The sequence below is a fragment of the Phragmites australis genome, chromosome 2 (assembly GCF_958298935.1).
Source record: "Phragmites australis chromosome 2, lpPhrAust1.1, whole genome shotgun sequence".
Classification (NCBI taxonomy): Eukaryota; Viridiplantae; Streptophyta; class Magnoliopsida; order Poales; family Poaceae; genus Phragmites; species Phragmites australis.
Genome location: NC_084922.1, coordinates 36,733,269 through 36,752,090, shown reverse-complemented (window position 1 = coordinate 36,752,090; position 18,822 = coordinate 36,733,269). Strand labels below are relative to the sequence as shown.

Genomic DNA, 18,822 nt, shown 5'->3' with positions numbered 1-18,822 from the left:
TCAAAATTTTCTTCGACGAACTGTACAATTTTTTTGGTGGCCTGCTGGACAAATTTCGGTAGCCCAATGGCATGCACTCGCCCAGTGGTTCCATATAGCGGCATGGCACCTTATCTCTGGCTGAAAACCGGTGTTTGACTCTCACAATGGCTGGGATTTTATGAGAATTTTCTGCCAGCATTTTCGGTGGCACATTTTGTACCTTAAAAGTACACCATAGAAGTTTCTTTTCATCCATTCTCTCGCGTAAAATTTTGGGAGTAGGATGTCATGAAACGCTTTGCGTGTGAATGTACGACTTGCTGCGACTGGTCTATCCTACCATTCTACCAACACAACACCAGGTGATCTCCGTCTCTTAGCACGCCGACGTTGTCAACCTCGGCGCCGTCGACGGTGAGCACCCTCCTCACCGCCTTCCCGAACTTCTCCTCGGCAACTTTCATCAGTTCTTGCAGCGAATCCGGAAGGGCGACGAGCTTCCCCGCCGCACGGTTCCGAGGCTTCTCGGTCCCGTCGCCGGGAAAGTACTCGTGGATGACCACTCGCCGTTTGGGTTCTCGATGCGGCAACATGTTGGGAGCGGTCTCTTCGTGTTCCTCAGTGCCAAGCCTGGCATTCAGGCTCAAAATAGTCTCGACACCGTTCTGAAGCTGCTTCTGAAAAATGACACCGTTTTGAAGCTGATCCTGCGCAAATGAGATATGTTACGCACCAAGCTCCAGAGTTTATACTGCAAGATTCTTCGTTTCAGTATTTTCTTTTGGTATTTACCAGGCCTGTGTTAGACAGGATTTCCCTGAAAAATGGTGCTTCCGCTGCTACCTGTCCGTTCAGAGATTTAAGATACTGGAAAAATAATTAGATACATCAATAAGATGCAACGATGAGATGATGTAAGTAAAAAAGTTTTACGTGCATCATCAAGGCTATGTACCTGAATAAAATTGGCGTACACAGTGTCCGCATCTGCAGTGTTAGGACGGAGTATCTGCAGAAGATGGCTGTGGCTGATGCGCACAACCTGCGTGAGCTTCCTGCTCCGGACGGTGAACGGCTGTGGGATCCCGAAGATCACCCCTATTTCCCCTGCCATGCCATGTGGCTCTGTCTTCATCGCAAACTGAAAGAGGGCAACAAAGTTAATTGATCAAAACTGTCGTTGACATCAGAATGTAGAATATACAAAAGGCGAGAGCAGAAAAGCAAGAGCAGTAAGAATCTGCAATTTGAATGGTTTACTTTCTCCGTCCCATCCTCTGCAGTTGCCAACACATCCTGATCAAAGAAGAGGAACAGGAAGAACAATGTTAGAGCAAGGACATGAATTGAAACTGAAGACTGCACGGTTGCTGACCGACACCGGGAGTGAATTCAAACTTACCACTGCACCCGACACAATGATGTAGCAGTCCGTCGAGGTCTCGTTCTGCAGCACAATGTCCGCCTTCGGGGGAAAGTACTCTGCTTTCATCTCTGAAGCCTGCATCCCGTTGCTAGCTGCTCAGATCCCGGTGTTTGCAGGTAATATTAAACTGCGCGTGAATGTCAGTACCAGCTGCACGACGAGGTTGTCGGAGACTCCCTGGAACATGTAGCAGCGCTCGACCGTCTCACGGAACAGGTGCTGCGCGATCCCCGACCTCAGCGCCCTCGGCAGGTCGGACAGCAGCTGCCGATGGAGCACCTCCGCCGTGTTGAACTTGAGCTGCGCGCTCGCCATCATCTGCTCCCTCAGCTCCCGCGGCAGACGGTTCACGCTCCCGAACGTTGAGACTCGCCGCACCATGCCCCTCTGCGAGAAAAGGGGGAAAAGGGCAGTTTTTTATGGTTCCGACATCATGAGCTTCATCACCTTTCACGCGGCCGGTGACGTACCATCTTGAAGGTGGTGGTGGCGGCGTGGACGACGAGGTTGGTCATGTTGCCGATGATGTAGGAGTTGAGTCCGATGTTGAAGAGCATGTAGCAGATGGCGAACACCATCTCGCCGGTGTTCGCGGCGTGCAGGTCGCCGTAGCCGACCGTGGTGAGCGTGGTGATGGACCAGTACACCGCGTAGGTGTACGAGACCCAGACGCTGCGGTCCGGGAAGTCGCTCACCTGGCTGCCCAGCCACGTGCGCTCCTTGATCTTGTAGTGGAAGGCCATCCATAGGTAGATGCACGCTGCCGAGTGCAACGCGAACAGAGTCACCTGCACGTACGGGGCGAAAACACCAGGGAATGAGTAAATTTCGAACCGCGCGTAGCTAGGCATGTCATGTTTTTGGCTTGAACTGGATTGAGTTTTGCGAAGAAAATATTTGTGAAATGGTGCCATGATCGGTGTTCTTACGAAGAGGAGTTTGATGAGCCTGGTCCAGAAGTAGTTGAATCTTATGTCCTTCTCCAATCTGGTATAATACATATATAGGATCATGCAACATATGAATTAATGGTGTTTCATACCTAGAAGGATACTATTGCATGCATAATGCATAGGATCGATCCAGGCATGGAGTATACCTTGCAAAGAGTTTACTGCCGCGCCGTAGTCGCCACAGCCGGAGAATATTCAGGAACCTCAAGCCGGTGCTTTTGTCGCTCACCAGCCGGTAGATTATCTGAAACGGAATGGTCGAGGCCACGTCCATCGCGAACCACGGCCGTGTCAGGTACCTGAATAATCAGTGCGCTCACCCATGATGTTATTTTTAGATCAAGTGCAACTTCTCTATACTAACAGGACATCAAAACGTCAATAATATTTAGAGTAATTTTATAAATAATTTTGATTAGGCACGTACATATATACATCATCATATATATACCGTCAGAGTTCAAACGAAATAAATTAAAGCGTAGTATTGAAGATCGATCAGTTACCTCGTGGCGATCTTCCTGCGGTCGTAGACGAAGAGGTTGGTGGAGCTGTCGAAGTACGCGACGAAGAAGGAGACGGCGATGTCGATGGCGAAGAAGACGTCGACGACCAGGTCCACGACGAGAAGCGGAGTGGTGACTGCCCTCTCCAGGGCCAGCTCGAACGGCGACGCCCACGCCGAGTACAGCACCAGGACGATCAGGAACGCCTGCCACCACCTGAAGGAACCCAGCCCATGCACGTGAGCTCATGCATGCATGGATCAAAACGTACACGTGCGTGCGTGAAATGCATGGATGCATGCATGGCAAATCGACGGATAAAAAACCCAAATAGAAGAGGACTGTATAGAGGAGATAGTTGGCTGCGCAGCAACCGCACCTGTAGCGACAGTCGAAAGGATTGATGATGTTTCCATGGGAAGGGAAGGGTTCGCCGAGCGCCGGGAGAAACTCGCATGAAACGCCGCCGGAACCGTTGTTCACGGCCGGAACCGTCCAGGATTCTCTATCTGGTCTTGCCATGCTACGTAGTACTGGCTTCTTTCTGCCGCCAAAGCTACTCCGTTGTGGCCTCTGAAGCACAGAATTACGTCGAAAGACATGAATCATCAGTATTACGGCATATAGGTTTATCCAGATAACTGTGTATTATCGTAGGCAAGATCGACTAGCTAGCTCTAAACTTCTAATGCATGGTACTTCACGAAACCATATGAGACGATCGAGAGAGCCACTGCACCTATGATACTGTTCCTTCCCTTCAACTACAACAACTCAATTTTTCTTCCGTCGTCTCGGGAAAAACAAACAAACGTGCCCCAACCCAAACATTCAAGACGAGAACATGATCGCATTCGCAGCCTTTCATGAGGTACCGAACGAACAAGTACATACACAACTAGCACATACCTGCTGCAGGCTTCAGCTACAAGACGATGCTGCTATCCATCGAGGCTAGACGAAGACATGAAAGGCAACTCCCGGTCGTTTATATGGCAGCCGATATTTGCAGGCCACGCGCGGATCGGAACGATCTCTAGCTCTCGGGCGCATGCATATTCCTTCCCGTTAACTGCGTGCGCGAAATCAAGTGGTGAAAGCGAAACAAATCCTCGCCCTGCCGTGTCAAGTTTAGTTAGTCAATCAAGCAAAGGCGAAATAAATCATGTGACGAATCGGAAAGGCGTATTACCCGGGGAGTAATTCCAGTTCTGTGCACGCACGCTCAGTTTCACCCGATCCTGAAGCGATTCGGAAAGGAGTAATTGTCCCAGTTCGTGACGGACTGCGATTTGCGCCGTCCCGAGAGCTAGAGATCGTCCCGATCCGAGCGTGCGGTTGCAAGACGGCACGGTAATGATAGGACTCGCCTCCCTACATGCCTGCAGCTTATGCCGCTCTCATGGCGGTGTCGCTCGCCGGTAGCTTGTGCTCTGTTCTCCGGACCGGTCGTAGGCGACGGCAGAAACGCTGCAACAACGAGCTACGATACCAGATGTTCTGCACGTACAAGATGCGCGTACGTGTCGAGCGATTCTACACGTACAAGATGCTGAATAAAAGCCCGGACTTTCAGCCCACAGATGGCAGCCCATATGTATCGTGTTCACGATCCGGAGTGCCCCGATCACCGATCCCATCATTTTACGGTCCATGTAGAGCGATTCTCAGCTGGTCCCTAGCCCTGTAGTCCACAGCAGGAGGAGTACCTGGCAACGATAAGATCAGCGGAGTAATCACGGGCACAAAACACGACCTGATTCGCTGGTGAAAAAGCGGAACCGTAACGGGGCAGGGACATCCAATCCGATCCAATCCAATCCAAGCCACAGCTCGAGTCCACAAGTTGGTGGGCACACGCGCTCGCGGAAGCATGCAAGCAACGGGGGGGAGGCCCCACGGTTACATGCGTAGTACGCGCTCGGCTAATTATTGCTCGTCCCGTTTCCCTATCGGGCTCTCACGTGCGGCAGCGGAGGGAGCCCCACCCACCGGTCCGATCGGAACCCAGACCGGTCGGGGTTATTTACTCGCGCACGAGAGTACGTACGGTGCGCGTGCAGCCTGTGTAGAGGGGGAGGGAACCGTGAGACTTTATGACCGTATGCTTCCGTCTGTCTGAGGCCGTATCAAGTACGGTCTGCAAAATTTCCGTCTGTCTGAGTAGGAGCAATACTCTAGTAGCGATAGTGGTGAAACTAAAGAACCGCGTAGGGAATAGAAGAAAGGTTTGCACATCTTCTTCGGTCATTTTTCCGAGCTGTCGGATCACGAGTAACCCATACACATCTCTTTCACACTTGTGTAAAATCACCCACAGATCTATCCCATACTTTACCTATCCGCTGCCTACTTCCACCCTCCTCCACCCTTTCCATCCATGTTAATGCTGTTTCCCATCAATTCAAACTTGTTATCAGATTTACTTTGTTTGTCTCTTACTCGTTGTTATGGTCGCACATCCTTTCTCCTATGATCTTATGATCCAAAGTGCCACCACCGTCTCATAATACTACCGTCACTACATTCGTGTCATGCCTCTAAATTCAGTGGCTGTTTTTTTATGATAAAATCTACCGAAGGTTTGGCAAATTTTTAGTCACAAGAATAGCGATTCCAATGAAAAAGAATAATCTAAATTTCTTCTTCTAGTTTCATGTTCAGCTCAGATAGCATCGCTTTACTTTGACCATTTTTTGCAACATACTACGCATTAAAAACATGAAGAAACTAAGGTCGCTAAATACGCATATGAACGAACTTCCTCTCCCTTGCGGTCTCATTCTATTTCAACGTCAGTTAATAAATCAGTACAGATAAAACACATGTGGCCAAAGTAGACTAGATTGTTCAAATTTTATGTCGGAGAAATTCCAATGTCCCAGAACGCCAAAACAGAGGCTCGTCAGCACAGCAAAGATTAGCCATGTTTTAGATCCAGTTCATACAGGAGTTGCATGGAGGCAGATGTACGTAGCGTGGTACCATTGAAACCGGTGGTTTCCGCCTTCTGGTCCATCCACCCAGTCAAAGGAGAAGAAGCACAGCAAGTGGCGCGCGCGATTGAAATGGGACGGCTGGCGTGCAGAGATCTAACGGCGGATCTTGCCCGTACCAGGCACGGCGGCGCCCACGCCCCACCCGGTGGCAGAAGCTCGGCCACAGACGCGTGGGGACGCGCCTCTCCCCATCCAACGGCTGCGGGCGCCTCTTCCCAGGTGGTCCCGGGAGGACACGCGCACGTGCCTGACTGCCATGGCGCGGGCCCCTGCCGCGCACCAAACGCTGCCCGGTGTATCGTCCAATCAGCTGGGTACGGCGACGCGCGTCCCGCTGACGGGCCGTACCGGTGGGCGTGGGCGCGTAGGTCAGTGAGGCGGAGGGGTTGGGCGGGCTGGGTCCGCCGGAGGGGTGGAAAATGGGTAATAGGTATTTGAATTATTTGATATTTGTATTTATTAAAATATGAATATAGATATTTGTATACATATCTATTTCTAAAACAGATATTAAAATAAATGTATCAGAATACATTTTCGAGAATCCAATTTAAATATGAATATTCGAATTGCTTTAAATTTGGATGTGGAAATAGATAATATCCGTATCCACCAATTACGAAACTAAATGTTACTAATATTTAGAATTTTTGGAGGTGAACAAAGTTTATATATTCCGGCCCAATCAAATTAGAACAGATTTCAATCAAATTTGACAAAAAAAATTAAATTTATGACATGAATTTCAAATGAAATTTCTAAAATTTCGGTAATTCTAGTAATTCTAATTGTAAACTAATTTTTTGAGTATCAAAATAAAAATTCTTATCATTAAATATGTAGAATATTTGCTTACAACCCGATCGAGTAGATATTTGAATGCGGACTTGGATTCAAACTATCCAATTTATATTTATATTTGAGGATATTTGGATTTATATTTATATTCGTATTAAGATATTCGGATTGGTATTTGATTTGTTTTCATCCCTAGTCTGCAGCGGCGTGGGTGGCGGGGACCACGGGTACGTGCGCCGTAGAGTGCTCCTCATCGGTCGTCACTAGTCACTCCTGAACCGAGAGCTCAAACACGAGACGGACGACCATCGAGTTCCCAAAAGGAAGAGTCTAATCTCACGAAAAGGGATGTTCAAACGCACGGGTGCGGCCGTAACCTCATCATCGCGCTCGCCCAACTTCTAGGAAAACTCCTTTTTTACTCTGCTGAATGAATCTTTCGAGCTTTGCGTTTGTTCGGTTAGTGCCAGACCATGAGCACTGCATTCTATGCTGGATTTATATATATATACATGTATTTGTAAAATTACATAGCCATTTTAAAAATTACAACAATATACTACTATCGTCAGTTTATCGGGCAATAGCAAGAGGTCATTCGATGAACGGGCGATATCTTATAGATCCTGACTATAAAGGAATTAAAAATCCAATGAGTGACACGTATCACCTGTTCATCGGGCGAGATCTTACCGTCGTCCGATGAGGTGTCGTCCAATGAACAGACGATACCTTGTTTTAACCGAATTAATTTAATTTGTGGTAGAATACGTGTCTGTGTGCCTCAATTTTTTATTATTAAATCATCCAATGTCATAAGATATTTGTACAATATTTTGGATACCCGGATGTGATGAAAACGAAAAGTTGAACACGTTGATTTTAATGGGAACTGTGAAATACACGGGTATTGGCATGTATGGTATGCGATAATTATAAAGTAAACAAGTATCGCATTTAAACATAATATATCTTAAGGAATATAAATAACAGGATTACAACATGTGATCTACTGAGCACAACGTGGGTACTTTTTCTTCCTCGTCGCTTCGGATCCTGCGTCACGTGCCTGATGTGCCCTCTCGTACTTCCTCTCCCTCTTCGCCTCACGAACATCCTCCATCATGTGGTTATGCTCATCCCACATCTTTTACTGGTCCTCCTAAATGCACTTACGCGTAGTCTCCCTCCTCTCGTAGCTTCCATCTTATAGAAGCGTCTTTAAGCGGCGTGGTGCTCAATGTGAAAGAGAAACACATCTACTTCCAACTGCTCAGTATCCAGTCACTGTAAGAAGTCACATAGTGACGGTGGCGACTGCAATAAAGATCAAAATATTAAATAGTAAATCTTAGTTGTTTTTGGAGTAGTTTGCTAAGAAGTTATTACGTGGCGGCGAGAGCCAACACTTGTGCTTCCTTAGGGTGGATCATACTCGTAATTGTGGCACATAAAGAACCTACTTCTATAGGTGTAGGAGAACTCGAATGACTTTATCACACTACAAATGTCTCCACACCAGCATATGGGCACTTTAACCCCATATGGCGTAGTATCCGGTATGTATTTCTTAGAGAAAGAATCAGACACCAATTTTCGTCGGAGTGGTAGAGGTTGAGACTACTGGTTTGGTTGTACATGTGGGGGAGGAGATAATCTATTTATATAGCGGATTCGTGCTGGTACATGGACTAATTTCCACGGAAAATGGCCCTAGAAATCAATTGATTCAGCAGTAAGACGTGGACATTTCAACTGAAAATGCTATTTATAAAAATGCTACTTCTTAAAAGCCTACATCTGAAAAGACTATTTCTGAAAAGCCTACTTCTGAAAAATAGCTTCTTAAAAGCATATATCTAAAAGTCTACGTCTAAAAAGGCTATGGCTGAAAAGGCTACTTCTGAAAAGCCTATGTATGAAAAACGCTACTTTTGAAAAGTCTATATCTAAAAGTGCTAGGTCCGAAAATGGAGTACATATTTACTAACGTGACCAGTTGTAGTAGAAGCCATCACTTTTATTATCACAGTTGGATGTATGCGGGTAGCACAAAGTTGACGGTAATATTATATTGATGCGGAAAGGAAAAGACTTCTATTGGGTGGACTGGGGATGTCTCCCCCTCCGTTGATGTGCCGCTTCACGCTTAAACTCGTCTTGCTGGTGCAGAAGTGCTTCACACCTTTGTAGGTGTTCCTCGTGCCTTTGAAGCTTGACCTACTGCCTCTTTAAATTATCTTATCAGAGACGATTTTTCTCCTCACACCTCTGAAGTTCCTCAGCATATCGGTTCTTTTCTTGTTCTCAGTGTTGATGTTTTTGTTGGCGCTCGTGTCGTGCCTCCTGCCGGAGTCGTGCTTCATTCATCCTAATCTTATACTCACATTTTGTTTCAACATCTCTAATGTAACCCCCACACTATGGTGGCTTGACAAGATCTATCCATTTCTTAAAACGACAAGGCTTAGGATAATAAACTCGGAGTTGGAATTGATATACTCAAGGTGTAAATGGGAGGTTTGGACGAAAGCAAAATCGTCGTCAAGCTTCGGACGCATAAAAAACCTCCTACCAAAAGTCTGGACCTCAAAGGATGTCGACATTCGAGCTCGATCGCCACACCTGCAGAATGGACGATCGCCATTGTGGCAGTACCATAGGGTGGTTTCTCCAAGAATTCATGATGACCTACTTCGAGGCGACAATAAAAGACAATTATTATCATAGTCTGAAAAGGCTATATCTCAAAATGGAGTAAATGTTGCATTATCACGGTTGCATGTGTGCGGGTAGCACAAATTTTGACGATAATATTACGTTGTGGGTAAAATGACGTATGTTGCTACAACGCATCTATAAAAGACTCGTGTATCTAGAAACTGAAGTTACAACGATCAATGGAGGGTAGGGCGGGAGGGGGTATGGAAGAAGAGGGGCAGGGCGACGGTGAGATGGAAGGATTCATTTGGTCTAATTAAGTACGAGTAGTCTCTCTATAACTTCCGTTTACAGAAAATGAGTGATTTTCATTCTCTAAGTCACCTAAAGATTCACAAGCACCTGAATGAGACGTGGCCCAAGTGCTCCTATAGCTACAATTGCATCGTTCTGATGTACAATGAGAGCATTTAGGATGGATGTAGATTCTTCCGATGCCATCTTAGTTGGGTAAGAACTATACTACCATAACTACCCATATCATTTTTTGAAACTATTATACATTACGACCTTCACATTTCTGCAGGCCTCTGACGACAACCTTGACAACTTCTAGTACACGAGATGGATCGATCATCATGTTCTACAACATATCCAAGATTATATCCACCACCCGTGAGACTAAATCTTCGACTTGTAGAGGGAGGTGGAGGATATGTCAAGTCCTCCGATAATACACCTGTATGACCCTTCTATATGAATCGATCCATGGTGCACCTGTCCCGTGCCATAATAGGGATACTCCTCCTCCACCTCATGCTCCTTCTTCTCCTCTATTAGCGTAATATGGTACTAGAGATTATTAGGACTCAAGAGCCTACCTGCAGTTCACTCTAAGTCAATACGATTAGAACCACTGCTAGGATGGTGTTGTAATTTGTGTATGGTCCCATCGATATTCGCACTTTTTCATTCTCTAAGAAATGTTAGGAGAAACTCCGGTTCACAACTAGTGGTATCATATATGTTATTGTACATTAGGTTGATGTGTTTATTATTATTGTTATGAAATTCTCGTGGTACAACTCTATGGTCCGAATAGAATCACCAAACAAAAACACGGTACATGAAAGATATTATGAAACTAATAATAACATGGTAAAATAAAGAAAGTACCATTACACCGATATTCAAACATCTACAATAATGCAAAATTTATTAAAAATATGGTTCAACAATTAATCTATACTGCAACAAAATATCTCTTTGTCGCTACATCAACACCTCTAAATCCTACATCTACTACCTCGGTTATATCTACACTATATCTAAAATCCTATCTAATATATAATATATGTCTAATACTACATCTAATTGCTGAAATATACGTTCAAATATGATCTAGTTCTTAAACTATGTCTAACCATAATTCTAAACTTAGATTTATATTCTAACATAAATCTAATAACTATCATACCACGTTTGTAAAAAAATCCTATATCTAACACCTAACCTATATCAAAACCTAATACTATTAGCTATCCTACAGGGTTTATAAAAAGTAGATAAAAATTATACTTCTTTCCTCCTGTAGGACTTCACATTCAATTTCTCCTCCTCACTTCCCCTCTCCTCTCCCTTCTATCTATGTTAGGTTAGAAGCAAATGACCGGCTGATGTTGATCGAGCCAGCGTGACCGATTTAAATAAAAAAGATCTCGCCTACTATTCGAATGACACCTATTGGATGGACTCGCCCAACGTCACAGCGAGCAAAATCTCGTCCGTTAAGCCGGCAAGCCATATCATCATATTTAATATTGTATGACAGTCAGAGTCTATAATGTCTCGCCCGATGAACATGTGACAATAGCTTATTGTTATAATTTTTTTTAAAGGAACATGTAATTCTGCAAATATTAAAAATATGTATAAATAAAAAATCCTTTGTGCTGCATCTGGACATGCCGTCATGCCCCAGTTCGAACTGCTTCCGCATGCTCGCGCCCGTCGCTTGCGGAAACCTCCGCCGCAAGCCCATCGACCTCTGCCTTGCCCTCAGCTCCCTATGACACTTGATTCATCGAGCACATGGTGCACAACTCTGATCGGCCTCATGGTGCACCGCTCCTCCGCGGCACGATCGCCCCTCCGGCCGCTTTGAGAACGCCATGCAGAAGGCGCAAACAATGAGGATTTACGTCTCTTATTTCTGCGATTGGCGTTGACGATGCTCTATACTAGTCTGACTTTTTGTGAAGCTTGGATTTTTGAGTTGTTTCTGCAATGACAGAACAATGCATAATCAGTTTCATGGCGGAATTTAATGCTGAATGTTAATTTCTTGTCAGGTAATCCATTTCTTGAAGAAGCATAAAATTGATGAAAGCGTTTGCTCCCTCCGATCTTAAATATAAATTTATTTAGTTGTCATAAGTTAAACATTCTTAAATTTGACCATCAATAACAAAAAAATCATAAAAAATGATAATATAAGTTTGATGCTATTAGGTTCGTTATGAATAATAACATAATAATATATAACTTTTTTATTTAAAATAATTTATTTTTATATAAGTTATTAGTTAAAATGGTACGTTGGAGACCATATCAATGTTCTCACTTATATTTGGGATCGGAGAGTGGCTATCTTTTTTCTGCCTTCCGTTTGTGTGAGCCCCTTGTGGTGGATTCACTGGATTGGATGCATGTTCACGTACCTGAACAATAAGGACAGCTTCTAGAAGCTTCGGTAGTGACCAAAGAGACTGTTGCACTATCTGAGGCTCATCTTTCATCTATGTATATTCTGGACAAAAGTGAAAAGTAGTGAAGAGAAATTTACGTCTGCTTCCGGGGGTACCTCTGAGGCTCTGAACACACCGAAAAAAGCGCAACGTTGTCAATCCTGTGGTTGTTCGAGTGTAAGTTCTTCTTCGAGCTAATAACCACAGGACTAATGTGCGTATTCCACGAAAAAAGCTAGTTACTCTACTTAAAATAGATAATATTTTAATCTTTTCTATAATATTCAAAATACATGATGTTCTATGAGTTTAATATAACTTTAGCTTAAATTTTTCAATTTTACTTCCTCGGTTAAGTAACTTCTTTCCCAATATAAATCTTCTTTATCACACAATAAATAGTATTAAAAAAGAATAAGATGATCATTTTATCATTTATATTAATACTTATATATAACTCTAAAATATTATATATTTTGAGATGGAATGAGTAACTTCTTGTATGTAAAGTTACATGAACACTTAAAAAGGACCGTAGTTACCTGCAGTAGTTACCACTGCTTTGCATGTCGAAAAATAGGCAGCCCAACTGTTATCGAAAGCTAGTAGCAAGAAGCTGCCGCCGCCGCTTCTTGATAAACTGTACGTGCTAGAATATCATCAACACGCGTGAAAGACAAGTGAATTTTTTCATCAATCAAGATGAACACACATCACTTCTTACTGGGAGGAAGAAAAAGGACAATTAAGATGAACACACATCACTTCATCACTCACCATGAAACATAACCGCTTGCATAGAAAAGGATAATTCCATGCATCGATACCGATATAGATTATTCGAATTCTCGAACCGGGATACAATTCACCAAACTCGTGGTGAGGCCGATTGCCCATTGCTTTCGGCATTCCTGGCTGCTGGTAGTCTGGTACTACCGCTGATCAAGAACATTCAGCTGCGGAACGGGACGTTATCCAATTGTTACCGGCCTCGCCATCATAGCACACGCTCGGCAGCGGACGCAACCTCACACCGAAAAGGGTTCGTGTGGTTTACGACTACAGAGTGCAAGACAAAGTTTGGTTATGATCAAAATCAGAGTATAACTAAATTTTGATAAAGTAGGATATGTTTGGATTAAAGTCATGTCAAAATATGGTGTTGTTAGTATGATACGTGGACTCTAAATAGTAATAAAATTTTAAACAGTAAACATAGTCAATATGAGTCTTGATTTGTAGATTTAATTGTACTAGCGTATCAACCCGTGCGACTGCACAGGCTAGAAATTTAGCTTACGACTGAATTGTAGATATTTATGTTAATAATAGCTGTATGCTAAGATACATCAACTATTTATATTTAAATATTAGAATGTAAAATATAAATGTAATTTTTGTTCGTAATATTGGAATCATGTTTATTATTTGTGAATAGATCTAATTTATAATTTTCATTTTATGTGCTATGCAAATTGATTTTTATTTGTTTCTTGATTTTTTGAAATTATTATTATTATTAATGTCGTCACCGTATCTCATATTATTTTTTTAAATACATTATAAATTCTTTGACAATATTTTTGTGTGATAATCCGTAATATGTTTGCGTTCTGTTGTTTTAATTTTGTAATATTTTGCTTTTTTATAGGAATTTCTAAGTTTTTTAATATTAACATGGAGGCATCAAAGGGGCCTCTAATTAGTAAATATAAGATAAGATAAGATGGAGCACGCTAGTTCAAACGGATTAAAAAACGGAACATGATCTAAGATCATTTGATGGTTTTTATCTACGAATGATTAATACAAAGCACCCACCTTATCTCTGCTGCCACGTCAGCATTGGCTCGGCCATCGGCTGCCCAGGCAACTCTGGTGAGGAAATCGGGCGCCCAAATCATGCCCAGCATCTGTGAAGAAATGGGTTGAACAGGCTAAAATTTTCTTAAGCTAGTCAAATTTTATCGTCGAAGCAAACCGGGGCAAATTTTACAAGTATGGCTAACTTTTGGCCTGACCATGTAGGGAGGTGGCACCAACCAAACACAGCCCGTAAAAGACAAAAACCCTCGGCGAAGCAACGGGGCCACGCGTCCACGCCCGCCAGGGATCCCGCACGCTCGGACCGCGACGCCGGAATCCCCAAACTACCCCCCATGCCGGCGCGCGGATTGACGAGCTGCTCCCGCCGGCACGTGACTACGCCTCGAGCAGGGCATCGGCCGCATCCCGATCGGGGCGGCCCGGGCCGTCGGATCGGATCGGGATTACCCCGCCGCGAGCGGCAGATAAGAGGCGGGGGTTAGAATACTAATCTCCCTCGGCCTCGGGTTAATTAGGGCTCCGATTCGCGATGAGGGCAGGGCGGGGCACATGCCATGTGACGTGACCCCACCACCACTCCCTTCCCTCACCTACAGCTGTTAATTTGCTCCCCGTCTCCTCTTCTCTCCTCTCTCCCCCTCTCAACTGTTGCTTCTTTCTTCCCGCTGCTTCTCTCTCTAGCTCTAGCAGCCCATCTCCTCCTCACTCTTTCCTCTCCCTCTCCCCCCCTCTCCTCTCTCTCTCTCTCTCTCTCTCACTCTCTCTCTCTCGTCGGCTCATCCCCCTTCTGCGACCCGCTACTTTAATGGTTTTAAGGTAGTGTGGTAGTCCATGGAATCTCCGGGGCTGGTGGCAATAGTCGCGCTCTTTGTCGTCGTGGCGGTGGCCGCCTCCGCCGCCGACGACTCCCAGTTGCTGGAACAGTTCAAGGCGGCGGTGCCGAGCCCGGCCGCAGACCTCCGCGGGTGGAGCGCCGGCGACGGCGCCTGCAGGTTCCCCGGCGCGGGCTGTAGGGGCGGGAGGCTCACGTCGCTGTCGCTCGCCAGCGTGCCACTCAATGCCGACTTCCGCGCCGTCGCTGCCACCCTGCTGCAGCTGAGCAGCCTCGAGGTGCTCAGCCTCCGCGGCGCCAACGTCAGTGGCGCGCTGGACGCGGCGGGGGGCGCTAGGTGCGGCAGCAAGCTGCAGTCGCTGGACCTGTCCGGGAATGCAGGCCTGCGGGGGTCTGTCGCCGATGTGGAGGCGCTGGCCGCCGCCTGCGGTGCGTTGAGAGCTCTCAACCTCTCCGGTGATGGGGTTGGTGTGGCGAAGTCTGGCGGCGGCGGCGGCTCGGGATTTGCCGGGCTGGACGCTCTTGACTTGTCTGACAACAAGATCTCCGGCGACGGCGACCTCCGGTGGATGGTGGGTGCCGGCGTCGGCGCAGTTCAGCGGCTGGACCTATCCGGGAACAGGATCTCTGGCGGGCTCCCGGAGTTCAGCAACTGCTCTGGGCTGGAGTACCTCGACCTCTCCGGCAACCTCATCGCCGGCGAGGTGACCGGCGGGTCCCTATCCGACTGCCGGGGTCTGAGGACGCTTAACCTCTCCGGCAACCACATAGTCGGCGCGTTCCCGCCGGACGTCGCCGGTCTCACGTCGCTCACCGCACTCAACCTATCGAACAACAACTTCTCCAGCGAGCTCCCCGGCGACGCTTTCACCGGGCTCCAGCAGCTCAAGGTGCTCTCCCTCTCCTTCAACCACTTCAACGGCACCATCCCGGCCTCCGTGGCCGCGCTGCCGGAGCTCGATGTGCTCGACCTCAGCTCAAACACCTTCTCCGGCACCATCCCTTCGTCCCTCTGCCAAGACTCCAACTACGGTCTCCGCATGCTGTACCTTCAGAACAACTACCTCACCGGCGCCATCCCAGAGTCAATTTCGAACTGCAACAAGCTCGAATCTCTCGACCTCAGCCTCAATAACATCAACGGGTCCCTCCCTGCATCCATCGGCGAGCTAGGCGAGCTCCGGGATCTCATCCTGTGGCAGAACGAGCTGGAGGGCGAGATACCGGCGTCCCTGTCAAGTATGCACAAGCTCGAGCATCTCATCCTCGACTACAACCGGCTCACCGGCAGCATCCCGCCAGAACTGGCTAAGTGCAAGCAGCTGAATTGGATATCCTTGGCGAGCAACCGGTTGTCCGGGCCGATCCCGTCGTGGCTTGGGCAGCTCAGCAACTTGGCCATCTTAAAGCTAAGCAACAATTCCTTCTCGGGTCCAATACCACTGGAGCTTGGTGACTGTCAGAGCTTGGTCTGGCTGGACCTGAACAGCAACCAGCTCAATGGGTCGATACCGGCGGAGCTGGCGAAGCAGTCTGGGAAGATGACTGTCGGCCTCGTCATTGGGCGGCCGTATGTGTATCTTCGCAACGACGAGCTGAGCAGCGAGTGCCACGGCACGGGGAGCTTGCTGGAGTTCACAAGCATCCGATCTGAAGACCTCAGCAGGATGCCGAGCAAGAAGCTGTGCAACTTCACCCGGATGTACATGGGGAGCACGGAGTATACATTCATTAAGAATGGATCCATGATATTTCTGGATTTGTCATTTAATCAGCTCGACTCAGATATCCCGAAGGAGCTTGGGAGCATGTACTACCTTATGATCATGAATCTTGGGCACAACCTGTTGTCTGGCGTCATCCCAACAGAACTAGCTGGTGCAAAGAAACTTGCGGTACTCGACCTGTCGCACAACCAGTTGGAAGGGCCTATACCCACCTCTTTCACAACACTGTCCTTATCAGAGATCAACCTGTCCAATAATCTGCTGAACGGGTCAATTCCAGAGCTTGGTTCCCTTGCCACATTTCCCAAGAGCCAATATGAGAATAACTCTGGTCTTTGTGGCTTCCCGCTGCCGGCATGCGGGCACAATCCTGGGCCAAGTGCTTCCGACGACCACCAATCACACCGGAGGCAAGCATCACTCGCAGGTAGTGTTGCTTTGGGACTCTTGTTCTCGCTGTTCTGTATATTTGGACTGGTCATCATAGCCATTGAGAGCAAGAAGCGGAAGCAAAAGAATGAAGAGGCAAGTAGCTCCCGTGATATATACATTGATAGCCGGTCACATTCGGGGACTATGAATTCCAATTGGAGACTCTCCGGTACAAATGCCCTCAGCATCAATCTTGCTGCATTTGAGAAGCCTTTGCAGAAACTCACCTTGGGTGATCTTGTTGAAGCCACAAATGGCTTCCACAATGATAGCCTAATTGGGTCTGGTGGCTTTGGCGATGTCTACAAGGCGCAGCTCAAGGATGGGAGGATTGTTGCAATCAAGAAGCTAATACATGTGAGTGGCCAGGGTGATCGGGAGTTTACTGCAGAAATGGAGACAATTGGCAAGATCAAACACCGCAACCTTGTTCCGCTTCTTGGTTACTGCAAGGTTGGTGAGGAGCGGCTGTTGGTGTATGATTATATGAAATTCGGCAGCTTGGAGGATGTGTTACACGACCGTAAGAAGATTGGAATGAAGCTGAATTGGGCAGCAAGGCGAAAGATCGTGGTTGGGGCTGCAAGGGGATTGGCATTCCTGCACCACAACTGCATTCCGCACATCATCCACCGAGACATGAAGTCAAGCAATGTGCTGATTGATGAGCATTTGGAAGCAAGGGTATCTGATTTTGGTATGGCGAGGATGATGAGTGTTGTGGACACACACCTTAGTGTGTCCACTCTTGCCGGTACGCCGGGCTATGTGCCACCGGAGTACTACCAGAGCTTCCGATGCACCACAAAGGGTGACGTGTATAGCTATGGTGTTGTATTGCTCGAGCTGCTCACTGGGAAACCACCGACGGACTCTACAGATTTCGGCGAGGACAACAATCTTGTCGGATGGGTCAAGCAGCACACAAAGTTGAAGATTATTGACGTGTTTGATCCTGAGCTGCTGAAGGAGGATCCAACCCTGGAGTTTGAGCTGCTGGAGCACTTAAAAATTGCTTGTGCTTGCTTGGATGACAGGCCATCGAAGCGGCCGACAATGCTGAAGGTTATGGCAATGTTCAAGGAAATCCAGGCGGGATCGACGGTCGACTCGAAGACCTCGTCGGCATGCACGGGGTCGATCGATGATGGAGGTTTTAGTGTCGTGGAAATGACCCTGAAGGAAGAAAAGGAGGAGAAGGACTAGAAAGACCACCGACACGCAAAGAACTGCCCACGGCGAGTGTTAGCTATACGGTCAGCCAGAGGCCAAATGCCTGTAGGAATCAGCTCGCCAGGTGATACCATTTGAAGTTTGTTCTTGAGCTTAGCAGTATCTTCTGATGGTACAAGACAAAAGTTTTCCCTTTGTAGCTTCGTCAGTTGGGAGTTGTTATGTACCTATGGGAGTAGGCCTATTTTCATTTCTTTTTTCCAGCTTTGTTCATCTCTTCTCATCACACTTCAGGAAGAGAGCGGTGTATGTACATATATAAATGGTGATTTTTCTTCAGTGCAAAATCCACTTGATCCATTTCTCACTGTAAAATTTTACCTTCTTGCTGTTTAACAATGGTGTAAATAGATCGTACACAATGTACATCAGTACAGCAAAATGTATGAGCATTATTGCAGAAGCAGCAGAGTGCCTTCCGCCATCAAGCACGCAAGGAAATAGCATCCAAATCTGAGAAGCAATGAAGCACCATGGGAAGGAAGCGATGGAACTGCAAGAGCACACTGGCCAAGATGAACAGCAAAAGACCACCATCGAAGGGGGTCAGTCAAGAGGCTGACACAGCTCCTGTTTCCATGTGAGGTACCGCATGGCTTTGCTAGTGTAGGGTCAGGTTGGCGCAGTTACACACACCCACAAGAAGACGCACTCTCGCTGCACAAGCATTTTCTTTAAATTTTTGGGGCTTGCTTTGTC

General features: G+C 46.6%; 2 protein-coding genes across 2 annotated transcripts; one reads left to right on the top strand and one right to left on the bottom strand.

Moving 5' to 3' along the window:
* Positions 1–140: 140 nt before the first annotated feature.
* On the bottom strand, positions 141–3,389 carry LOC133906475 (potassium channel KAT4). The gene is made up of 11 exons (XM_062348402.1): positions 3,247–3,389; positions 2,868–3,083; positions 2,508–2,660; positions 2,338–2,395; positions 1,879–2,196; positions 1,556–1,795; positions 1,385–1,483; positions 1,243–1,278; positions 938–1,123; positions 775–849; positions 141–689 (listed from the first exon to the last, which is right to left on the bottom strand). Exons 1-11 carry the CDS (start codon positions 3,387–3,389, stop codon positions 327–329), a joined length of 1,887 nt encoding a protein of 628 aa, XP_062204386.1. The 3' UTR covers positions 141–326.
* An 11,019-nt stretch (positions 3,390–14,408) lies between these two features.
* LOC133908614 (brassinosteroid LRR receptor kinase BRI1-like) lies at positions 14,409–18,425 on the top strand. The gene has a single exon (XM_062350718.1). The coding sequence runs from the start codon at positions 14,731–14,733 to the stop codon at positions 18,094–18,096; it is 3,366 nt and encodes a 1,121-aa protein (XP_062206702.1). The 5' UTR covers positions 14,409–14,730; the 3' UTR covers positions 18,097–18,425.
* Positions 18,426–18,822: the final 397 nt, after the last annotated feature.